Source organism: Syngnathoides biaculeatus, chromosome 8 (assembly GCF_019802595.1).
Source record: "Syngnathoides biaculeatus isolate LvHL_M chromosome 8, ASM1980259v1, whole genome shotgun sequence".
In the NCBI taxonomy this organism is placed as follows: domain Eukaryota; kingdom Metazoa; phylum Chordata; class Actinopteri; order Syngnathiformes; family Syngnathidae; genus Syngnathoides; species Syngnathoides biaculeatus.
This window is the reverse complement of record NC_084647.1, coordinates 19,146,411-19,172,519: the sequence shown is the minus strand read 5'-3', so window position 1 is coordinate 19,172,519 and position 26,109 is coordinate 19,146,411. Positions and strand designations below refer to the sequence as shown.

At 42.5% G+C, this 26,109-nt stretch overlaps 1 protein-coding gene and 1 long non-coding RNA gene across 5 annotated transcripts in view; one reads left to right on the top strand and one right to left on the bottom strand.

Moving 5' to 3' along the window:
* Window positions 1–16,150, top strand: part of LOC133504854 (uncharacterized) — a 28,220-nt gene extending 12,070 nt beyond the window's left edge. The window contains exon 4 of the long non-coding RNA XR_009796093.1: window positions 16,035–16,150. This is a non-coding gene — a long non-coding RNA (uncharacterized LOC133504854). The remainder of the gene's footprint in view (window positions 1–16,034) is intronic.
* Window positions 1,499–26,109, bottom strand: part of nectin1b (nectin cell adhesion molecule 1b) — a 119,812-nt gene continuing 95,201 nt past the window's right edge. For 3 of the 4 annotated variants that reach the window (XM_061827531.1, XM_061827533.1, XM_061827532.1), the window contains exon 6: window positions 1,500–8,068. In XM_061827531.1, coding sequence (XP_061683515.1) covers window positions 7,578–8,068 — 491 coding nt within the window. In that variant the 3' untranslated portion in view covers window positions 1,500–7,577. Of the gene's footprint in view, window positions 8,069–26,109 lie in introns of all 4 variants that reach the window. The other variant, XM_061827530.1, reaches the window with a different exon arrangement.

Below are 26,109 nucleotides of genomic sequence, written 5' to 3'. Positions count from 1 at the left end.
CCTGTGCCTGTGTGGGTTTTCTCCTGGAACTCCGGATTCCTCCCACATCCCAAAACCGTGCAACAATAATTGGACACTCTAAATTGCCCGTAGGTGTGATTGTGAGTGCGACTGTCTGTCTCCATGTGCCGTGCGATTGGCTGGCGACCAGTTCGGGGTGTACCCCGCCTCGTGTCCGATGACAGCTGGGATTGGCTCCACCACTCCCGCGACCCTCGTGAGGATAAGCGGCACAGAAAACGGATGGATGGGTTGCGAAGGAATGCCGATTTGGGACCGTTGGGGGAATGTGCGGGGAGATTTACGTTTTTCACTGTGGACTCTGGCAAGCGTGTTTGCGTAGCAAGGCCAGTCATGGTCGATTTCCATCATATCGTGTTGTGTGTGTGTGCGTGCTCGTGTTTGTGTGTGATGTTGCATGCTGGGAAAGAGAGGTTGCGTCAAGAGAGCCCTGCAGACACTTTATAGCGCTGAAGAATGTTGGATGGTCCGTCTGCATTACTTACTGAATGCTTCAATGTTTGGCTTCACTCAGCCGCATCAAGACTGCAGGTGTACATTTGAGTATTATCTGCGGAGGGCTTTGCATCATGGCGCTAAGCGGGTGGTCGGCTTTTATAGTTTGGGAAGCGTCTTTTGATGTATACGTCACATCATAGCGCGGCGACACGAGCGCAAGGCGCCGTTAAATTCACAGAGGCCGCGTGGAACACAACAATGGAGGTCATCATTCTTCTTGACATTTATGATGAGGAAAAAGACCAGCGTTGGCTTTCTGTTTCCCCCCCACCCGAGCCCCCATTCAGGAAGCCATCGTTCTCTTTCCACACGTCAAGATGTTGCAGCCAGTTTTTCGTGCACTTTAGGTTTCCCAACGCTGCAAAGGGCACCCTCGTGCAGTGTTGGTCAGCCTTTATTCAACCAAGGCGCATTTTTTACATTGGAACAATCTGACTTTCTAAAAGGAAGTCAAACGACTCATGTTGCACTTTCCTAAAAATAAGAAAAACTAATGTACTTTCCATAAAGAAATCTTGTACATTTTCTGATAAAGAAAAAGTAATCATGTTGTACTCTCTTAAAGACAAGTATCGATGTTGCGATTGCCTAATGTGAAGACTAATGATTTTGCATGTTCCTAAAAGAAGTCAAACGAAAAATACTGAACTGAAAATGAAGGAAAACCAATCATCTTTCTTGCACTTTTCAAATGACAAGAAAAACGATTTATGTTGCACTTTACTGAAAAGAGGGCAAATTATTAATGTTGCAATCTTTTGATGTTGAACATTCCTAAAAAGAAAAACTACTGATGTGAAACTTTCCTAAAAATTGATCAAGCAAATGTAATTGAGCTTTCCAAAAAAGAAAAGTGTAAATAATGATGCTGATGTAGCATTTTCCTCAAAAGTCAAAATCCCTTTTGTACTTATATACCTAAAACAAGTCAAACTAATGTTGTACTTTTTATATACCGTAATTCCCGGCCTTTAAGCCACAACTTTTTTCACACGCTGCGGCTTATGCGGTGATGCGGCTAATTTGTGAATTTTTTCTAACGGCCGCAAGGGGGCACTCGAGCGGAAAAGGTAAGACTGAGACAGTGGAATCAATGTGGCGAGGAAGTGACTTTTACCTTTTTTTTTTTTAACCGGCCCTGTTAGCACTCGCTAGAGTTAGCGCTGTGCTAGCATGTTGCTGCTGTGATTTTTACCAGTATATTTTTTTTAACCATTCCTGTTAGCACCGCGCTAGCGTCTTGCTGCTCTGTTACTGCTGTGTCTCAGTGATTTTTACCGGTATGTTATTTTTTTTAAACTGGCTCTGTTAGTGCTGCGCTAGCGTGTTACAGCAATGTCTCAGTGATTTAGGTATGTTTTTTTTTTTTTTTTTTTTTTTTTTTTTTTTGCCACAGCTGTTTTATTTTTTTACCGGTATGTTTTTTTTCCCAACAGCTCTGTTGGTGCTACCGTCTTGTTATGTTATGCTATGTTAAGATAAGCTAAGGTATTAAAACTTTCTTTTTACCGTCTTTCTTTGGAAATATCTCGTGTTTCGATGTGGGTTTCAATGTGGGCACTTGCGGGTTTTACACAGGTGCGGCCTATTTATGTACCCAATGGTATTTCCTTTCCAAATGTACAGGGTGAGGCTTATAAGCAGGTGCGCTCTGTCGGCCGGGAATTATGGTATTCCTTCTTCTTTCATTGCATGCATTCAAGGATCTTATTATTTTAAATGCCATTAAATGGGCTCTAGTTTAAGGTTAGTTAAAATACATTTTTTCTTATTGTGATGTTTTTTTTTTTTTTTAACTATAAATGTCACGCCACACTGCGACACACATGCACACGTGCGCACGCACGCCAGTTTGACAATTGAACTCATTTAATGCTTAAAACAAATACAAGTTACGTCACTGGGTCATCACAAAATTGAACAAGTGATTTTTTTTTTCTCTCCGTATTTGTAACACCCTCAGAAATATACATTCACGTGGCTGCAGACAGACAATTTGTCGCCGCCCCCAACCACCACGACACCTCAGAACGAAACACGGACATTAAAAGCGATCGCGTCGACTGGCGCCCCCTAGTGGTAAACCGAGAAACACGAGTATGAGGGGCCTGCGGGGGTCGAGGCTTGATTTGAAGTCTCGCGGGCTGCAGTCCCATTTTGTTTTCCACCCTAACACGCACACGCACGCACACCCGGTGGACCTACACTCTCATCTTTATGTACACTATTTACAGCGCGATGAATACAAAAAGTAGGATGGAATGAAGTTACAGTCATCATTGATGTTACAAAACGGTAAGACAATGTAAAATTTAAAAAAAAAAAACAAGATGTCAACCAGCGTCCGTGGCGGGACGTTTTACTTTGTGCTTGGAAAATGTTTCAATAGTTTGTAATCTCTTTCACATGGTTGTTGTGCTTACATGGAGATCAATACTTTTTTTTTTTTTTAGAACTTAAAAAAATGACGTTAACTTCACGGCTCTGATAGGCACTGAATGCACGGGATGGTAAGACAATAACATGTAAAAAAAAAAAAAAAAAAACAAATGTGCTTTCTTACGTGAACAAAGCAAAAACAGTCATCGGAGGGAAAGAAGTTGGCGGTTGTTTAACTCGGAAAAAGTCTTTAAAAAAATAAAAATGACACCAAAGCAAAACACAAACCCTCTGCTTTGTTACCTTTTGAAAACATTGACATGCTTATCATTCAAAAAAAAAGAAAAACACTAAAACATTCACCACCTAGCTACACCCCCCCCTATTTATTATATTTATATCAGTGTCATACTCAAACGCATTTGAGTTGCTTTTGCGGCAATCAACTCTCGATTGCAAATGAGCACAGACACACGCACACTCGCACAAACACAAAAAAATGCATACAGAGGAGAAAATAATGACTTGATCACCTGCTGGATTTGCAAGACTCTTTAGTCTCTAATTTTTGGCAATAGACATCGTACCAAAAAATGCATAAAAACACCAGGTATAAAAGCTATTTTTAAAAAGTGCTTTTTATTGGGTGAGAATGAATATTTGATTCCCTACAATGCAACCGGATTGGCTGGTGCCCATTAGCCAGTTTTCGAACACTCCCGATCTCAACTGGTCGTGTGTATGAAGGGACCCGTCCTGGGAATCCATTTCAAGACTGTAAAAAGATGTCAGGGATAGGATTGTAGACCTGGGTCACAAAACCATCAGCAAAATGCAGGTAGAAAGAATTGACCATCTGACCATCCTTAGTCTGGAGCTTTGTGGAGGATCTTGCCTGGCGGCGTGAGGGCGACCATGACAAAAGTAAAACCGCAGCCAGGAAGTACACGGCCGGACTTGTCAATGAGCTTGCCAGTGAACATCTGAAGGACTCAAAGAAGGCTTGGGTTTTTTTGCCCTCAACTCGGAGCGCCGTGTTTGGAGTTGGAAACAATGTTTTTCGAGGTGCTATGCAAGTTCACCGCATGAAATGCAAGGGGGCAGGGAACAGAGCCATGCGCTGTCATATCTTGGAGGAAAACGTTGTGAAGATGGGTCAAGGATGATGGCTCTTGACCCAAAAGATATCGCCAGGACTGCAAAAGCGTGGCTCGAGAATGAATATTAAGGTCATGCAGTGGCCTAATCATCCTCAAGAGTTCAGCTCAGTAGAAAAGTGAATAAGCTGAAAGTTGAGTTTCCAAGTCCAAAGACCGACTGGGCCGACAGCCTTTTGGAGCAGCATGCAAAACCTGGTGACGCCAAGAAACGGGTTTCTGCACTAAGTGCCAACTTGAGTTTTGCTAAGGCATCAAATTTATATTTTCGACTGTTTGCATTTTCACTGTTGGGCAACATGGTGCCCTAGCGGCTAGCACATCAGCCTCGCAGTCCAAAGCCAGCTGGGACAGGTTGCAACTCCAAATGCAGACAGGCAATATAAAATATGAATGGATGCATGGTAACGGTCTATTACTATAATCAATAAACAATTACATAATTTTGAAAAGTCTAAGTGAGCAAACTTACAATTCCAGCAGGGTATTAAATTATTTTCTTCCCCACTGTAACATGAGGCGTAATTCACTTTATATATTTTTCAAAGCAATTATTAACAGTGATTTTTTTTTAATCTCTGAAGAAAAAAAATAACATTCATTAATTAATTTCTCTTTGGGGGAGGGGGGGTAAATAAAAATCTCAACAAACATGAAAGCAGCAGGCGACCTGAACCTTCTGCGAAATGGCCGCCATCGTGTTCCCTTTGATTGGTCGGAGGTTCCGCTACCGTCCGTGTACGATAAACAGACGCTTGGTGCGAGACCTCGATAGCGGCGAGCGCTCGAGTGTTGTCGGTGACATTTCCCCCACCCCCTTAAGCGCTCGGTCTCTTTTAAATGTCAGGACATGTTGGACATGGGGGTGGGATTGATACTTGGGGCTTCATTCTGGGTTAAAATCTCCCCTCCCCCTAAAAAACAAAACAATAGCTGTTTTTTTCGTTTGTTTTTTTTAATCGCGGCATTACACACCACCTAAGACATATGTTACCAAAAAAAAAGATTTAAAAAAAGCCGCAATGGATCCAGTGTCAGACTTTTTTTTACCCCCCTTACACGTGCCCGAAAATCCCCTCCACCAGCGGGTGGTCTACACAATAAGACATTTACAACATGAGGATCCAAGAGATCCAAGACACTGATGAACCAGTCAGCTCTCGCCTCCCCAAAAGGGCCAAAGTTTGCATCCCAATGACTGCTGATAAATAGAAGAGATCCTCGGCTAGCGATGATGGGTGTCCAGCAAGGGTAGGGGTGGGGGGGTTCGTGAGGAAAGGAGGTGCAGTTTGGTCAGTGTGGGCAGCTGACGGGCATAACGAGAAAAATAAGCAACGATGTAGCCAATATTGGATTTTGTTTGTCCGACAGGGGGGAAAAAAAACTCCACCTTTAAGACATTTACATGGTGATGATCCGATGCGTCCGTGTAGAATCTCAGTCAACCGGGTCATGGGCAAAGGTTGAAAGGAGGCGACTGGACTCATCTGGGTTTTTAAAGACGGTTCACCACTAATCCTAAAGGCTTTTCCAATTCTAAAAATATCAGTGTTGAGTGCCAATCTTCAACAACAACCACCCTCATGGGGGGCACACCCACCAGAGACATATCCACGACTCACAAACATTTCCGGAAATTCTGCTTTAGGGTGAAATTTCAGGATGAACCAAAAATGCACTATCAACTTTTGCAGTGAACTTAATTTCACCTCCTTGAAACTTTGGATTCACTTGTCCAACTGTTTAGTATTTCAGTAAGTTTTGCAAAACTTTCCCTTCCAAGGAGTTGAATAGCAAAATTCACAACCGTTTGATCCATAATAATTGCCCAAAATGTCCACTTCTGTCTTTTTCTGGGGCTTTCAGCCACTTTCATTTGATATCATGAGACTTACCGCAGATGACAACTAACGATTGATCAACAGTCACTCACGATTGTGAGGATTCGAGCAGAAAGTGGCGACTGGAAGAGTCACAGAAAGCAGAAATGGTCAAAAACCCGCTGTGAATGTTGACCTGAGATGATTCCTTCTTAGAGAACAGTTGTTAAAAAGTAGACTTAACACTATCAGGATTTTTGGAGCCAGTCAGCGATAAGATAAGTCTATTTCAATGGCCTGTTTATTTACTGCATTTGTGTACTTAATTGTTGTAAATATATATATTTACAATAAATAACGGATCTTTGTTCATTTATTAATGCTCTGGTCAGCTCGTGTCCAACAGAACGGCAGCATAACGGCGACACACATCCACGAGCGGTAGCGCTAGCTTGCTAGGCTACCTAACGTTTCGCTGATGGGTTGCGAACCATATCGTATTAAAAGTACATAAACCAAACATGAAGTCTTCTCCTGTCCTGAGCACCGGTGACCACCAACTAGTTTTTTTTCTCCATTTTCTTTTTAAATACAGTCTTTGTGATCCACGGCAACAATTGGAAACGCTCGCATTTGCCTTGACAAAATAGAGCCCAATGATCGTGAAAAATAGGATGCGGTGGTATTGTGGTACCAGAGTACAAGGTTTTATTGCAGTAGTCTGACGTCGTGCAATCATGAGACAGCAAATTTGACTTGCAGTCTGATCCGCACATTACGTGCCGACTCTCAGCCGTCTCGTCTCATCCATGCAGCCGGCGTTTTTTTTCCCTTTAACAATTTTATTGGCCATAAGATATTTACAGTTCTATGTCAAAGGTGAATGCTAAAAAAATCGCTTTTGGATTTAAATATACTGGGCATGATGGCACCGCGGAGTAAATTACTTTTGGGGAGACCATCAATGGACATGATTGATCAGATCGGCAAATTATGACAATAAAGCCAATCGACATATGCGTGTAAAATGCTCATGATTGGCAATACCAATTTAATCGGTGTAAAGTCTATTAAAAAGTACTAACACTGAACAGTTGGAGACACATTTAAAAGTTTAGAGAGGATCAATTTATATTCACCCGTAAAAGGTTATAATGCATTTTATGATCATCCTGCAACTTTTTGTGAAAATGTGTACATTGCAGGACTCCACACCTAAAACTCGAGAAAATAAACAAACCTTTTGGATTAAAGATGAAAAGTCCCCAACAAGCAAAAAGAATCCAGTTGCCTCGCTGAAATGTTTGTGGTGTGGCGACGGAGGTGAAGTGGTGGGTGGGGGCTTTTGTCCCACCGCAGGACCCACCCCGCACGTTTGCTTGTTGATTTTGCAGCCAAAATCCGGCGAGTGGCCTACACGTTAATACATTTACAGCATGATGTTCCGACACACTAATAAACCGCTCGTGGCACCGGGTCTAACGTTGGGTCCCGATGGGGCTCCAGACAAAAACAGCAAATACGACTGATCTCAGGGGGGGCCAGCAAAGGGAGTGGGGGTTAGTGAGGGAGGGATGGGGGAGAGGGGGAGTAGCGTGTGGGCTCCAAAGGGGGTGTAGTTTGACCAGTGTGGGTTGGTGATGGAGGTGAAGGCGTTTGGGGGGGGGTGCCTCCGGAGGGCTGTTTGGCTTCCTGTAACCCGCTACACGTACCACTCCTTCTTGGAGATGACCGAGCCGTCGGTTTGGGAGATCATGTCGTCGGCTATCTCGGGTTCGGCGTCGTACTGGAAGGCCAGAGTCCGCTCGTCGTAGTCGCGGCTCTCGCCCTCGTCCACGGTGAAGTAGGGTCTCTTCAGGTCCTCGGCCTCGCCATCAAAGTCGCGCTCTCCCCCCGTCTGGGTGGGTTTCTTTTCGTCGTCCGAGTCGTCCGGGTACTGCAGGTTCTTGGGCATGGGGGGGTGCGCGGGAAGACCGCCCCCGCCGCCCGCCTTGCTGTACCCGTTGCCGAACACGTGCTTCTTGGTGCTGTAGTCGCCCTTGAAGGTGCGTTGGCGGCGGCGCAGGAACACGAAGAGCAGTATGGCGGCGGCCCCCAACAAGGCCACGCCCCCTACCGCCACCCCGATGGCCACACCTGCACTGTGCTGCTCCGGTGGGATCGCACCGCCCCCGGGTGGGTTGTTAGGGAATTCTGGGTAGGAAAAGACAGATGGAAGGGAGTGTGTCAGTGCTCTGGTGGGAGGAGGTGCAACTGTGCAGATGGAAGGACGGGAAAGACGAGGACGGGAAAGCAAAGGAGAAAGGGAGGACCCCCCCCACCCCCCGAACTTTGAGGCGGACCCACAGAACTTCCAGCCCAAATGATGTTGCATGCAAATTCAGACTGCACAAAAACAAGAGCCCCAGACATGACAGCAAGAACCATTTGTGGCCGCAATGCACAAAAGATAAAAGAGGGAGTGTGCACAAAATACTAATTTGTGACCACTATATTGTGCACTATGGAATTTGTGGGTATGATATACTCATTTTGGACCAATATACATGTATTAATATCTGGCCACTACAAAGCTGTAAGGCGAATTTGTAAGACAATGTGCTCAAAACAATACTAAATTATGGCCACAAAATACAAATTTGCACAAACAGTGCACAAAATTTTAATTTGTGGACACCAAATATTAAATTGTGACCTCAACATATACATTTAGCATTTAGCAAATAGCTATACTGTGTGCACAAAATACAAATTTCTGGATGGCAAGCGAACCAATTCATATGAATTTGTGTTTTGTGTGCACATAAACCAAATTCACTGCCACAAATTTGAAAAATGTAATTAATTTAATGTGATTTAAAATGTTTTTTAAATTTTTATTTAATTTAAAAACAATTAATGTGGCCATAATTAATCCAACTACTATCAAGTCATGTCTGGAACTCCATAGCAATGTGAAAAGTGATTTAAAAAAAAAATCATGCAGTAACCCGAAATTGTAGGGAATTCCACGCAAGTCCCGCTTGACAAGCAACAAACATGGCGGGATTCAATCAAGGATCATCGCCAGCTTGGAGGCAACGAAAAGCACACAGCCAGAGAGCACACACAGCAGCCGTCATACAAGCCAACAAGAACTTCCAAAATTACACAAAGAGAAAGACAAGCGTGTTCCGTGGTGCGGAACAAGTCTATCAACGCTGCAAATACTAGTGGGGGGGAGGGGGGAGCCCCCCCCCCCCTTGCTGTAAGTTTTCGTTTTGACAGGTCAAACAAAAGAAAACTTAACGTGAGGCACACTAAGACAAAGCTGCGCTCTCAAGTCGCAGCCTGCGGAACCATGACATCATCCGCTTCCTCGGGCCAGTACAGTACCACACCCGAGTGACAACCCTGCAAAGTCAACGAATGCAACATTTTCTTCACCTTCATTCCTCGCTTTAGTGTATTACAAGAAAAGAAGCTGCCGGGGAAAAAAAAATAAAATAAAAAAATCCCATTTCATTTACCACAGCAGACAGTCTAGGTGGGACAAATTTAATTTCTAGCCGAACGTTTCATTGATGTCTTCAAAAAAAAAAAACATTTGACACCACATAAGTGTCCAGAGGTTTAAGAATAAAAATGTATAAATAGAACCGTTGGCCGTAGCTATCCGGTTCTAAAAAAACGCTCCACTTTATTTGATCATCACTTGAAAGCAGCAACTCCATTACTTTTATTGTCACTTCAAGCATTTGTCACAGCCAGGTAAGCCAATAAAACTTTGAATTTTGTTTTTTTTCGGGCACGTACCGTCGAGGAGAGCCTGAATAAATTACCTCCACTTTCCCTCCCTGATGTCATCATCTGAGCGCAGCTACTCCATCTTTGACTTTAGATTCAGTTCTTGTATTTGTCTCGATAATTTCCCTTTCCTTTCCTCGCCAGCCCGTCAAATTGGGCCTGTACAAATGACCGCCATTACGGTTATGTGAGGTTATTTTTCATTTCCTGTCCGCGTAATGACCGTGGGTTATGTTTGCAACAAACTTCTTTCTTCTTTTCCCGCGGCGGCACGCCGAGGCAGGCCCAAATAAATGACGTCCATTATTCCTCTGTGACGTCTGCAACGCAACCGAAATTTGTTGATGTCCCAGATTTTAGTGATTATAATGTACAAAAAGATGTATTTGCCACTGCAAGTCAGGATCAAAGGAGTGTGATGGAATGAATGAATGAATGACCTCCATTTTCCCTTCTGCAATATCTCAACGACTTACTGCACACCAGAACTTTGCACGGAAACTTTATTCTATTATATACACACCTGAAATGCATAAATAAATAATCACTTGGCGGGATCCTCAATTTTCCCACTTTCTTCAGTCAACATTTAAACGCAGCAAAGGTAAAATGTGCTCCCTACAATTCATGATTTCCTTCCAGCCAAGCGTCCCAATACTTCTGCACATCCCATACAATCAGTTTCGTCACAAAAAATGTTTGGGGGTTATAAATCTTCCACCTGATTGCATCGGATGCGAAAACGCGATGATGAATGCACTTCTACAGAGTATGGGGGAGTTGGAGTTTTAAAAAAAAAATGCAGTATTTCACGTTATTCATTGCCTGTATAAATCTATCACACCCCTGCATTGAATTATGGCCTTTCACGGCGCATCTTGGCACCTATTAATCTCAATGGTACGTTTTAGTGCTTCCAAGTCAAGGTTAAGGCGCTATCGGAATATTTTCTCGGCGCGTCGCTAATAGAGGCTGCCTTGTGTTGCCGGGAACAGGATCAGGGCTGTTTTATCAGTCTGTTGGCAGGTGTTGCCGCTAGCGACGACGTGTTGGTGGAACGCCGGCTCCCTCCCGCGCGCTGTCAGAGACAATTCCACACCCTGTAAGTCACTTCCAATGTGCGTTATTAATAATGTTTCAAATACGACGACTCGAGAGAAGGCGACGGCGCCGAGCTTTTGGGGATTTTTCATCGGAACTTAATCTCTTCTGGGGCAGGGATGGGGAAACCTTTTCTGCTGAGGGAGATGGGGGGCCCACTTCAGTCTGTGTTTATGAAACACGCAAAAATAAATAAATAAGAGTATGACTGTATCCTGTAAGTCTTGGGAGTCAAACTCATTTTTGCCCCCGGCCACATTGAAGTAGAACAACTTTTTATCATTACACATAGACAACTGGCCGTAATAAAACAATTCAGAAGATTTGCTTCAACACAGAATAACAATGAAATGCTGTGTACATTTCAGCTTCGCACGGACGCGTTACATAGCGTCTCAATCAGGACATCGTTAAAAAAAAAAGAAAGATGTCATCTTTTATTTGTCCTTCCACCTTGCTGTCTGCACGTCGCCCTTGTAATTTCCTCCTTTCTTGTCCTCTTCATCCTCACTTAGTCACGTCAGCACACCTTGTGCTCCACTTGACACGCCCCCACCCCCGCCTTCGTCCGTATTCTCCCAGGAATGAGAATGTCTGCTTGGTACATGTGCCAACGCGAAAGTGGAAAGACGAGCGGCTCCATATCACCTTTGTGACACCCCCCCCCCTTCCTTTCTTTAAAGCCGTGTTTGTTGCTTCTAAATCAATGCATACATCTCGACAGCCTTGATTCTTGATTCCTTATCAGAGCAACACAATCCTTAGTTAGTTGCCGTTGAGCTTATTGGCAAAATACAGCATGGAACATGGTTGAGTTTCTATTCGTGTTGTTTTTTTTTTTTTTTTTTATTTTAACATTTTAGATTCTCCCCCCGGCTAAATGCAGAGGGTTGAGTCGGGAAGGGCATTCGACGCGAAACTGTGCCAAACAAATTTGCGTTCATTTATGATGACATGCTGTGGCGACCCCTAACAGGACAAGCCTAAAGGAAAAGAAGAAGAAGATTTTAACATTTTAGATGTGGAGTGCGCCGATCAGTCCTGGATTTAGATGATGAATGAATGGATGCATTTTTGTCCTCGTAAAAGTTAATCATTTGTGAAAGAAAAAACGTTTAAAACCAAAAATGAACTCTAAGCTATGCAGTATTTTAATTTTTTTCCCCTAATACAGTAATTTCCGGCCTAATAGCCACAACAGTTTTTTCACATGCTTTAAACCCTGCGGTTTATGCGGTGACGCGGCTAATTTGTGCATTTTTTTCTAACGGCCGCATGGGGGCACTCGAGCGGAAAAGGTAAGAGTGAGACCGGTGGAATATATGTGGCGAGGACGTGACTTTTAGCGGTCCGGCCCTGTTAGCGCTGCGCTAGCATGTTACTGCTGTGTCTCAGTGATTTTTAACTGGTCCAGTTGGCGCGGCGCTAGCGTTAGCGCGGCGGCTCTAGCATTAAACTCTCTGTGTACCGTCTTTCTTTGTAACTATCTCGTCTTTCAATATCGGTTTCAATGTGGGCACTTCCAGCTTTTACACGGCTGCGGCGTATCTATGTACCAAATGGTATTTCCTTTAAAAATGTACTGGGTGAGGCTTATGTAGGCCGGGAATTACGGTACTCATGTTACCCTCGCAACATGAGGATGACAGTCAATTTCCTCGTAAACACGAGGTTGTTTTATCCACGTTGGTGTGACAGATGGACTACAAATAATTTGACTTGGCATAAGTTTGCTCCCTGCGATATCATGGTTTTGCTCGCTTACATTTCCTCAAACTAAAACCAACACAGATAATGCCATGTGGGTTGGATCAAGCTACATGGTTGTCCCATAGTTAAGTGTCTTCTTCTTTCGGCTTGTCCCATTAGGTGTCGCCACAGTGTGTCACCTCAGAAAAACGCATATTTGTTTGGCACAGTTTTATGCCGTATGCCCTTCCTGACGCAACCCCTCTGCATTTTAGCCGGGGAGAGAAGCTTACAGTATATGGTATTCTCAGGCGGTCTCCAATACAAGTAGTAACCAGGGCCAAACCTGCTTAGCTTCCGAGATCTGACGAGATTGGGCGTTCTCAGGGTAGCGTGGCCATAAGTACCCCCCCGTAGTCAAGTGTATCCCTCACAAAACAACAGAAAATGCTCGAGATTTTTCTATAATTGGGAGTTGTGGGATGAAGGCAATGCTAGCATCCATTTCTTCAACTCAAAATGAACTCAGGTAAACATATTGTCTGTGCCAATGTGAGCAAAGTACTGATATCATCTTTAAAATAACAGGACTACGCTGTTGTTAGCTTGACATGCTAACAGGATGCTCCCAAGGTGTGGTCAACCTACCATATCAATCTCTGCTGTTTAAGCACATGGAGAAGCCGAAATAACTAACAACACATCTTTTGGAGATTTCCCACTTGTTCTTTTATTAATAATCTCAATTGCCACTCTCGCTAAATCCAAAGAGCTGGTCTCTCTTGTTCGCTATAACATCGTCTCCAATATCAGCTCAGGTTTTAAAGTGACCGCCTAATGGGATTACGGCGACACAGGCATTCATTACACACACGAATAAGAGGCCGACCTCCCCAAGAACATGTCCTCCCACCCCGTCGAAAGCGGGATAAATATGGGAAAAGGCTTTCCAGTAATCCTCGGCCTTCGATGAAGGGGCGCATCGTCGGTCTCGTCATCGGAGCCTAATTAGCCTGGACAAGCTGGAGGACATGAAAGACCTCCCGCTGCTCCGTTCCCATAAAGGATCAGGTGACGCCACCTCTTGACACCTGCCTTGGAAATATTGCCAAACTCAAGGCAGCCGGGCATTCAGTCATGAAAAAAGCCGTTAAACTCAGAGGCATTTTCGCAAGTTCCCAAACGTGAATTATTAGCATCATTATCTCTAGTGGGGGAAAGATGACGGATCTTTCCGTAAACTCGTTGGTCCGGATTGTCCAGAAAATGAAAGAAAACGCTAACCTGATTTCAATCCCGCAACATTTTTCATTAAGTGGTTCATCGACACTTTTACTGAATAGCCTACTGGTTTATTTAGTAGGCCGAGATGATATTCAGCATCCCACTTATTGCTTCATCAATGTTGTATACATCAAGCCCAGTTCGCTCTTGGAGCTGAATGTATTTCTTTTTTAGATGAAAAAGCATACACGGAGACATGAAAACAACACGAACAGAGCTGAAATTAGTTTATAAAAGGTATTCGGAAAGTCATTGTGAACTTTTATTAACAGACATAGTTACTTCCTGTAATCGACAGTGGAGCATGTCTCGTCAATAAAAATCCAAGTGCACTAAGTGACTTTTCAATCACACTTCATAAACGTGTCCCATGGAGTCACGGGATCAGCTCTGGCGCGGCCTTGCCTTCCACACAGCTCTGGTTCATCTGTCACATTTACTAAAACTCCAAGAAGGATCTTAAAAGAGGCAACTGCGTGTCATGACATGGGTGACGACAACAACAAGTTTCCTTTGAAAAGACAAAAGCATGTCAAATATCCTCATGGCAGGGCCTCGGGGTACGTGGCGGACGAGATAACGCTGAAATACGCGCATCAAAACACCGCGGACGTGATCGGTGGCGGATGCGAGATGGACATGCTGGGACTCGGAGGACGCTTCTTTTCGGAGGAAGCCAGGATGCTATTATTATAATTATTTTTTATCTCACAGGAGCAGCAGTGGTGGGGCTTGGACCGGTGCATCCACCGCTGTCCGCTCAGTCACACACTCGCTATGACCGCTACGTTGGGTTGCTTTCGAGAACAGGAATGCAGGAACGTGAAGCGACCGGCAAACTGAATGCACTGACACACACCTTTGTTACAAAATTTGAAGATTTCAGGAAACAAAAAAACAAAAACAAAACAACTATTTTGGTTGCTTAGTAATTGGTTATTGTGATCATCATCAATCTTTAGTGACTATAATTTCTTACATTTGAATTTCTATTTTATTTTTCGCAATTTTAAAATTTTCTAATTTTTACCTTCCAATATTTTTGTTTATATTTTCTTTTTTTATTTAATTATTATTTACATATTAATTTCATATGTAAAAGCACACACTTTAATACAAATTGTATTACTATTCAATAGTATTTTTATTCAAATATAGAGCATATTTATTTATGATTATTATTACTAATATTATGATTTTTTTATATGTAGACTTATTAAAAACATTTTCAGTTTACTTATTTTCATTTGTAAAGGTATTCATTCTCTTACTATTTTTTTATTATTTTTTTAATTTAAAGTTTATATTTTTATTTATATATGATTATTTTATTCTAATAATTTTTCATCACATATTACTTTAGTAATTTGCCAATTTTTATTAAAACTTGTTTGGTATATGTACACATACATTTTTGCAAATATAGCTATTTCAATGCTAGATTTTGTATTTAATTATTTTGAAAATCTTTAATATTCCTCTAAAAAACTTTATTAAATCTTTATTGCCCTATTAATATCCATCCATTTTATGAGCCGCTTATTCTCACAAGGGTTGCGGGAGTGCTAGAGCCTATCCCAGCTGTCATCAGGCTGGAGGCGGGGTACACCCTGAACTGGTCGCCAGCCAATCGCAGGGCACATGGAGACAGACAACAGTCGGACTCACAATCACACCAAGGGGCAATTTAGAGTGTCCAATGAATGTTGCATGTTTTGGGGATGTGGGAGGAAACCGGAGGACCCGGTGAAAACCCACGCAGGCACGGGGACAACATTCAAACTCCACACAGGTGGTGCCAGGATTTGAACCCCAGTCCTCAGAACTGTGAGGCCAACGATCTCATCAGATTCTCCACCATTCCACCTTTATTAATATTACATTCAATATTAATTTCACGTATTTATCACCGGACAAATTACTTGACCTATTTTTTTTTTATATATATAAATCTACTATGTGTTACTTGAATTGTTTGCTTTTAAAAAAAAACTGATTCAAACAGACACTTTGATGAAGAGTTCCTTAATGCCCCTTCAAGGAGCACAAGCGACATCTGTTTATACAACTCGTGTGGCTTCCCTAATGCACATTTTGCCTGCGAGAGGCTGCAGTGCAGAGTGGACGTGACGTAAGGATGAGTTATTAGGTCAGCGAGCATTACGGCGCACAAATGTGCACGCTCGTGCTCTTTTTAAGCAGCCGGCGCTCGGGCTCGTTTTACCATCCTATTTCTCCTCTTGATGCTTTTATATGTTTTTCCAAATCACCGCTTGATTTAATTTTTTTTTTAATCCAGGACCTCGGGACAGCATGCAACCTTGATGACGGTGCTCTCGGGTCGGCGTGACATCGGGAAGGAGGCGCTGGGCCATCTCAGTCCCGTCCTGTGCTGTGCTCGTACCCTCCGGAAAGGCCAAATGAGCAGAGTTTGCAGACAGAAAAAAAAAATGTTGCTGATGATAAATGGCGCTTGCCTGTCACGTGTACTCCCCGGGTGACATTTTATTCCTCCATGACAGTAAGATGAAGGAGAATCCCCCCCAGTCCCTGCTCCAAAGCTCCTTTTCCATCTTGTGATGCCGCTGTCAATTCGCTTCCATAAAAATATATAAATAAAAAGCAGTAGCTCCGTGAGCAACATGTCCGAGTTACACGAAATCCAGCGCGCATTCCGAAAAACAGGATGCAAAGAAATCCATATGGCTCATAAGTGAATTTTGAAAGCTCAAATTTGCTTTTTGCACATGGTCTTTGATGTACATTGGAGACTCCGCACTTAGTTGTCTTCGATGTCTATGTTTGGCTTGCTGAAGTCTGTTTTATTTTTTTGAAGATTGTGAAACTGAATCAGGTTCAGACAAGGCTCGAAATGATTTGATCTTCGTACATTTGGACAATTGAAGACTCAAATTTTGCTTTGATGTTTCTGAAAAAGTACGTCAGGTTCACTGAAGACTGTTAATTTTCAGATGTTTACAAAAGTGTACACTAAGTTCACAAATTCTGAAATTGTCTTGGATATTGATCAAATGGGTAAATTGGATTCTGAAAAATCCCTTGGCTTCGATGACGACAAAATGAAAAATTAAGTTTTGTTCATGAAATGGTAACATTGAGATTTGCAAGAAAATAAAAGTATAATTGATTGCTTGAAGACTAAATTATCTGATGTTGCGTCATTGTTGGTAGGTTCATTAAGACTAAATAGTATTTGATGTATATGAAAACCTACATTCAGGTCATCGAAGACATCTGATCTTCAGTATAAAACAAGTACGCTAGGTTTTGAAGATTTCAAGACTTTTTGTTGAAAAAAAAACAAAAAACGTAATTTTCTTTGATGTTTACGAAAATGGCCAGGTTAGGTCCATTTATGACTGAATTGATTGATATTTACAAGTACCAATTTTGGGCAAATTTCCCTTCAACCACCATTATCTTAAGTGCGAGCTAAATGATGCACACACGTGTTCTTGAAGCGCGTTGATGCTAATGCCTCATTTGGATAATGAGGCTGATCTTGGCTGAGGCTGGCCCTCCTGCAGCGAGGACGCGTCGGTCCGCCGCTGGCCCGACGGCTCTGAACTCATTTGTGCAACCGACCGCGTCGGTCGAAGGGCGTTTCGGCGAGCGACAAGGCAGAGACGAGTCGAGCAGACCGGCAGCGTCCGCCCTACGCTCCACGCTGGCGTGCAATCATACGCAACGGCGGTGCCCCAACCTTTTTTACACAATGGGATTGGTTTCTTAAAAGGAGATTTTTTTTGACAGGCTGCAATAAAGGCAAATGATTAAAAGCGCAGCTCACTATTACTCTGAGAGTTATAATTAGTGGGAGTCCTGAAATTATTTTTCTTCACCATGACATGGTAAAAAGTCTGAAAATCCCTGTTCAAATGCCAATGCCTTCCCTGTAAGCCACAAATACAGTAGTGTTAAAAATAATAGCAGTCCAATGTGAGCGACCAGATTAATCCACATTTTCAGTACATTTTTTCTTGCTACATGTCAAACAAGTTACCGGTAATTGCAGTAGATTCTCAGAAAACCAAAACGGCCCAGCACTCATGATAAACACACCCTTAAGGCTGTGCAAATTTGCAATTTGTTGAAAGGGGTGTGTTGAAAAAAAAAATAGCAGCATGGCATTCAATCAGTGAGGTCCTCAATTGTATGAAAAACAGGTGGGAATCAGGTGGTCCCTATTGAAGAATGAAGCCAGCACCTCTCGAACATGCATTTCCCCATGAAAGCCTGAGGGAAATGTGTCATTCAACACATTGTTCAGAAGAACAGCGTGATTTGATTAGGGGAAACCTTATAAAGAGGTGCAAAAAAAAATATATAGGCTGTTCAGCTAAAATGATCTCTAATGCCTTAAAATGGAGAGCAAAACCAGAGAAACGTGGCAGAAAACGGAAGACAACCATCAAAAAATGGATCCCAGAATAACCTGTATGGCAAAGTCTCAGCCAAATGATCAGCTCCAGGATGAGCAAAGAGTTACCTGTGAGAAGACGTCTGGGTGAAGTTAATCTATTTTAAATGCAGGAACCCCTGCAAAGGCATGCGCGGAAGAGGCAAGCATTTGCCAAAGAACACATCAACTGGCCTAAAGAGAAATGGAGGAACATTTTGTGAACTGATGAGAGGAAAACTGTTCTTTTTGGGTCCAGGGTCCGCGGACAGTTTGCGAGACGACCCCCAAGCTCTGAATTCGAGCCTCAGTACACAGTGAAGACAGCATTAGCATGGTGGTGCAAGCATCACGATATGGGAATCCTACTATGGCGTTTGGCCTATTCATCTCATATCAGGAATCGTGGATCGGTTTGCATATGTCAAAAAATATTTAAAGAAGCCATGTTGCCTTATGCTGAGGAGGACATGCCTTCAAAATCGGTGTTTCAACAAGACAAAGAGTCCAAACACAATAGTAAACGTGAAAAGTCTTGGTTCTTAACAACAAAGTTAATCTCATAGAGTGGACAGCCCAAACACCAGACATGAATCCAATTGAGAACTTGCAGGGTGACATCAAAAAATGCTGTTTCTGAAGCAAAACCAAGAAACGTAAATGAATTGTGGAATGTCGTTAAGGAATATTGGAGTGATGAAAAGGACCACCACGAGTTGGTTGACTCCATGCCACACAAATGTTAAGCAGTTAGACAAAGTGGTCATACAACTAAATATTAGTTTAGTGATTCAAACAACAAAAAAGTTTGTACAAAATAGTTTCGGCTTGCTAAAGACAATGGCAGACAGCTATTTTTTGTTGTTGTTGTTGAACACCCCCCTTTCAACAAATTGCCTAATTGCAAAGTTTTAAGAGGGTGTATATCATGAATGTTGGGTATTGTGGGTTTTCTGAGAATCTACTGCAACAACTTTTTTGACATATAGGAATAAAAAATATACAAAAAACTTGGATTAATCTGTTTAGTCACATTGGACTGCTTTTATTTTGAACACTACTCCACACACAGATGCGGTCTTTTTTTTTGTTTTGCTCCCGTGAATAATGCACGGCACCGCGTCGTTTGTCGAGGGCGACGATTGAGATAAACGTCGGAGTGACAAACAAATTTAACGTGGCTGAGGGAGCACGGACGAACAGTTGCGCTTCTGTGTTGATACACGCCAACTCGTTGCGACTTTAATTCCACAGAGAAGCAGCGCGAGGCGGCGGCTGTTTGTCTTCTGATAAATAAAAAAAAAAAAAAGAGGAAAAAACAAAACAATGCCAACCGTTACCTGATGTGATTTTTAACTTCCTGGTGTGTACGTGGAGTGACAACGTGCAGTCTGCTTCACAGGAAGCAAAAAGAGTTCTTGCAATACCGGCTTTACCTTAACGTGATACAAATTCAGTCCAGAATGCTTCCCCATTCGCCGTTACAAACCACTTGAAAAGAACAGGTGCAAGACAAAGTCTTATGTCTGCTCCACTGAAGTCTCTAAATTGTCTACAATGTTTTCACGGGCATAAATTAATCTTCAACAAAAATGTATCTTTGGTTCATTGAAGTCTTCAATGTTCTCTCGGACGCTTACAAAAGTGCGTTAGGTTAATAGAATCTCGTTGGTGTTTAGAAAAATGTTTGTCAGGTTCATTCAAGGGAATGGAAGTACCGCAGTGCACTTTTTTGCTAATATTATACAGTTTTTCTGCTGAATATGAACCTTAAATCCATTATGAAGGAAACATTTTTATTTTACAATACAATATTTTACCAATGATCGCACATTGCCATCTCCGCTGGAAAGGACGGAAATGTGGCGGAGAAACCCGATCAAGGCCGTGACGTACGACGTTGTGACAACAACACGGATCCCGTGGGAATACACTGGAAGGACGCAGATGAATTTTCCCATGATTCGAGCGATGAACATTATTCTGAAGGGTCCCACGAAGACGGTGAAGAAGACGAGCTTTTTGCGTTTGTGAAGTTCTTGTTTGGATGAGTTAGTCATAAACTGATAAATAGTAAAAGTTTAGATATTCTGAATGTATATAAGAAGTTTTCGGTCTTGTTTTGAAGTTATGCAAACTCTGTGGATTTAGTGATTTGGTACGCGACAACTACTTTACGTGTAAAATGCTTATTATTGCACCAAAACACACAGAAGCCGATAACGTAGTCTAAGTTGGCATATTTTCAAAAATAAGTAATAATATAATAATATAATGCTGCTTTCTTTTGGCTTGTCCCATTAGGGGTCACCACAGTGTGTCATCTCAGATGAACGCTCATGTTTGTTTGGCACAGTTTTGATCATAATAATAATAAAATAAAATAAAAAGAATAATAAATCATTTTTACGGATTGGTTTTATCTTACAATCACTGAGGAATTCTCGGAAGGAATGGGTTTTTCTTCGGCGTGAATACAAAAGACTCCCGGCTTATCGTTCCAAAACAGCCCATCCCAGAATTTGTGACATCAGAGGTCCGCCCGCAAAATGACTCATTTTGCAGGTCAGAGAAACTAGGTCAAAGTTCGCGGACTTTAATTCATAAACCTATTTTTTGGTAAAAACATTGGACAGGATATGCATTTTATGGAACAGTTGAACGTATATTTTCGTCAAGATAAGATAATTTACGTTACAAAATAGACATTCCATACACTTTAAAGACTAACTTTACAAAAACGCGTTAGATACATTGCAGATGAAAAATTACATTAGGCTATTTAAAGATGCACATTTGTTTTTGAAGTTTACATATATGTAAATTACGATCAACGAGCATATTAAAATGTCTGTTCACCAAAAAATTATAATAGGTTCGTTGATTTGTCCTACTATTGATTGATGGAAAGATCAAAATTTTATTTGATGCTTTTTACAATCAATATTGTTTTTGATATCTTCGAAAATGTTTCGGTAAACTTCTAAAAACTTTGAATATTTACATTAGGTTCATTTCTGTGTTAATACAGTAAGAAAAAAATTGACTAGACATCGTACAACAACCGGTTTAACGTAAGTTATTTCACAGTCTATTTTTCATCCAAATATATGTATATGTAATATTTTTGTCAACGCTTTCTTGCCAGTATGAGAATCTATTGGGACACGTTGGATTAGTCGCACATCCTCCAAAAACTTTTGTTGAGTTTTTTGAAGTGAGTAAAGTTTCTTTTGGCCTTCAATCCTTTCCAGAATCCACTTTCATCATATGCCTGAGCCATCTCATTTTGCCCTTTTTTTTCCCCGCAGCCGAGTTGTATCCACGAGCGTGTTAACTTTCCTCCTTTTCTAGACGGATCCGGTTTAACAGAAAGCTTTGTGCATCTCAACTTCGGTAAAAACACAAAAAAACAAGACGCTTTAGATAGAAAAACAAGTCTCCGGAAGGGTCGCCCGCTGGATGAACCTTAACTTATCGGATATCATCTCCCCCATCGTTGATCCCGATAAACCACGGATATCAAACATGTTTTCATCACGGACCACGTCGTAGTTATGATTGCCCTCAGTGGGCCGGTTGTAACACTGAAACCACAAAAATGTTTGATTGCTCTGCGCGCAACAGAACACCAAAAACCTGGTTTGGTACGTCCCTTAGTTTGAAATTCATGCTTTGGTTGACATTTGGTTCAGTAAGTGAACAACAACTGCTTATCTTTGAACAGGGATGACGTACTGTACGCTTGCCTGATGCTGTTTGAAGTTAACATGTACAGTGTTCATCCTTGTACTTCCACATCCTTGCTACATGGAAGGTCAAGGACTTGGAGATTTTTTTTCCATCCATCCATCGGCTTAGACGCTTATCCTCACTAGGGTCACGGGAGAGCTGAAGCCTATCCCGGCTGTCAACGTGCAGGAGGCGGGGTACACCCTGAACTGGTTGCCAGCCAATCGCAGGGCACATGGAGACAGACAACAATCACACCTAGGGGCAATTTAGAGTGACCAATTAATGTTGCAGGTTTTTGGGATGTGAGGGGAAACCCACACAGGCACGGGGAGAACATGCAAACTCCACACAGAGAGGGCTGGGATTGGATTTGGGTCCTCAGAACTGTGCTACTACTTTTTAGGAAATTGAAAAAAAAATCTCCAGGCTGCACGGTGGCTCAGCTGGTAAAGTGTTGGCCTCACAGTTCTGAGGTCCCGGTGTCAATCCCGGACCCGCCTGTGCGGAGTTTGCATGTTCTCTCTTGCCTGCGTCGGTTTTCTCCGGGCACTCTGGTTTCCTCCCACATCCCAAAAACATGCAACATTAATTGGACACTCCAAATTGCCCCAAAGTGTAATTGTGAGTGCGGCTGTTTGTCTCAATGTGCCCTGCGATTGACTGGCAACCAGTTCAGGGTGTACCCCGCTTTCTGTCCTTTGACAGCTGGGATAGGCTCCGGCACTCCCCTTGTGAGGATAAGCAGCGAAGAAAATGGATGGATGGAAAATGTAACTCTGCTAACACAGCTGGTTTCGCACTGAGGCCAAGTATCTGTCCAATACAACAACGTTGCTTTGGCACAATCTTGGTGCAAAGGAACTATGTTGAAGTCAGTTGAAGAAAATCACGCTGTGACTTGCCGCCATCTTGTGGCAGTCCCTTACCTAGTTCGCCATCTGGGAACACTTATAATCAACAAATCATATTATATAATTGTTGCACTTTTTAAGTAGTTTTGAACGCAAGCGAAATCTTGTGCAAGCTTTCAGATGGGGTGGGGGGAGTAACCCCACCTATGTGATGAAACGTCTTAGCGCGGTGTGTTTTCCCCCGGGGTCAAGTCAGACTGAGGGAAAAGAAATGTTCCCACATTTGTCAGTACAGTGAAAAACAAAAGACAACAATGACAATAGAGCGGCGGATTATGGTGTAATTGGCAGGCCTTTGCGAACAGAGAGGCCATTCATCGCCACTTATTGTTCGGTGAAGAAAATGAAGACTGCAGCATCAATTTGTCCGCCGCGCAAAAACAGAGCACGCTTGTTTCGGAAGGTGATTAGCGTAATGAAGGGGCCGATTTCCTTCTTCTTAAATGGCCGCAGGCGGCACGGCGCTCAAGTGGTTGGCACTGCGGCCTTTCAAAAATAAGAGTTCAAAGTGGCTTTTCTGTGCGGGGTTCATTTCGCTGGCTTGCCTCTCTCCGTTTTACACGAACGCATGCGTTAGCTTAGTTTGAAGTTGCCACCGCGTCTTTGATGTGAATCAAAATACATCCAACGTTCATTGGAGACCGGAGATTGTCTTTTGATCTTTCCCAAAATTCGGTTTGCCGAGGACTTCAAATTGTCTTTGGTCTTTTAAAAAAACAACAATGAGGTTCAATGACCATCAATAACTTTTGATGTTTGCCAAAATGGATGTTAAGTTTGTTGCAGACCCCACTTTGATGATTACTGCATATAAACATAACATTGGCCGGGTTTGTTGAAGACTTGTTTTTGGTGTTTATGAAAATATTTACAGTATGGGGGGGGGGGGGGGGCTATTGAAGACTGAAGTCTTTCATGTTTATGCAAATGTATGATGTTTTAAAAAAATATGTTAGCTTCTTTGAAGACTTATCTGTGCTGGTAAATGCGAGTTCATTGAAGACTGAATTGTCTTCAGTATGTCTTTGTTTTAGGTTGATTGAATGATTGATGCTAACAAAAACAAGCATGTTAGATTAATTGAAGATTACATGCGCGATATGAATAAATTTGCTTTGCTTTGCTGCTTTAAGGTAAGTGGGAAGAAATAAATATTGTATTCTGCATTGTTAGCGGGAACTCTTGAGTTTGAGTGTCATTCCATTGTATTTTTTTGGACATTTCTGATTCCCCAGTTCTTGGAATGTACAGTAGCACGCATCAGCGCCGTGATTGACAGGTCTGACAGACTTCCTCCTCTGTACGACTGTGACCAAATCAAACCAAAGTTAAAATTTCGCTTAGTTAGTTCGGTTAGTTCATTCCCGAGTCTATTCGCATTTGATCCCCTTCTCAAACGAGTTGATGAATCGGATTGGACACTTTACAAGCTTCTGATTTGTGGAGTTGGAAGCTAAATAGGAATAAGCAATTTGTTTTGGTAAACCCAGGCCTGTTTTTCCATCTTACGGGAGGAGTGATTAAAAGACGAGGGTGCTTCATTAGATTGCAACAAGCGACGCGCGTCCTTGGAGGAAGCGCTCTTAAGACCACGTGACTCGCCGCGGTTCGACGCCCTCCTCCCAAAACTAATTGAAACAAGGCGCTCCTTGGCCGCTGCTATCTGCTGAGCGCTGACAAATGGCGGCGCGGAGAGCGAGGAGTTTGATTAAAATTTGCCTCTCTTAAGTGCTCCATCAGTGTTGCTTCCCGGCGCAGAGAAAACAGATTCCTTCTGATACACAACAGCATGTCTCGGACGTTTTATCTCTGTGAAAACTGGAATCAGGGATGTTTTTCCTGGCAGGCGTATATTGCTGTGTCAGTCCACCCTCATGCATAATGCACATTGTTCGTGGCGGCGTGCCGCATTCGAGTAATGTCCCAATGCTGAAAGACGCTGGACCTCTTATATTTTTGGTCAGCGCCTAAGATGGAGTTCGGAGCCGGCTGGGAAAGGCCAAGCCATGAATGAGTTATTGACTAAATATGAAATGATTGCATTTCTGCCCTTTAAAGCAGCTCGATGCTGTGGCTGCACTTGTAAAATAGATGTCTGGAAATCAAACGTAAAAGCAGGTAAACAAACTTGGCTGGGAGGGAAACGAGAATTCACCGGATGCCAATGCCAAAAAACAAGTTAGTGGACCACTGTTACTGTTTTCAAGAGCGGAAAATCACATTGCTCTGGATCATTGCTCCATCCCCGTCCCTATAAGTCAGTGCTTAGTTTGCTCCTACGATCAAAATCAAACAGCCAGTGAACAAACTGGTTCGGGAGGGGAGAAACAAGAATTCACCAGTAACTTAAGCCAAAAAACAAGTTACATGATGACAAAGGAGGTCAAGAGTCTTTGCACCTAATCCCACAGCTAAATGCTAGCAGTACATCTATGTTGACCACTTTGTAAAACCACATATTCCCTTTGTCTGCTCCTTTTTGAGCGAGCATGAATCACGTTATTAGCATTTTACAGCATGAAATCACAACGTTTTGGACTAACACTATTTGCTAGCAACAAAACACCAGCTGTCAGTAAGTTAGCTCTAACCTTGTTCCTAAAGTCTTTGAATCACAAGTTCACATTCTGTCTGTCTGTCACACTTTCTCCCAGTTTGTGGGGCTCTACACATTCGCTAATATCCAACGAATAGCCCGTTTTCTCTGTTTTGATCCGGTACACTTTAAAATAGTCGACTAAAATTCAAACAGGTAAATGGGTAAAATGAAGAAAACGGGATGCAATGAAAATCCACCAAGTACGTATCATGAGTCATGTTAATCTCATTGTAAAATAGCTGATTAAGATATTTGGATTATGGCTTCGCAAAACAAATTATCTCCCAGATATTTTGGCGTTCACAGAGTAGTTATATTTAATTAGTGAAAAGAATATGACTGTGTCTTTAGGAAATATTATCAGTTGGAAAGTCATGACTTAGAGACCATGACTGTGTCATTTATGTAGTGTGTTAGATGCATTTACTAAAGCGCTCCTGAGAACCATCAAGGAAATGGCATTTTACACTATAGAGACAAGTCCAGACCCGCATGGGACCAGGTTACAGTTTCATCTCCCTGCCAGGTAGCACCCGAGGGCGAAGGCGCGAGGGCAGGTTCCGACACGCTCCCGCATTCCTCGCCGCATCAAACGGCAACCAACCCTGTGTTTGACAGTCATCTGTTGCCCTGTAATTTGACAGGCCGTCATGTCGAAACTCCCAGCTGCTGTTTGGCTTACACTGAGAACTCGTAACGCAAATGTCTG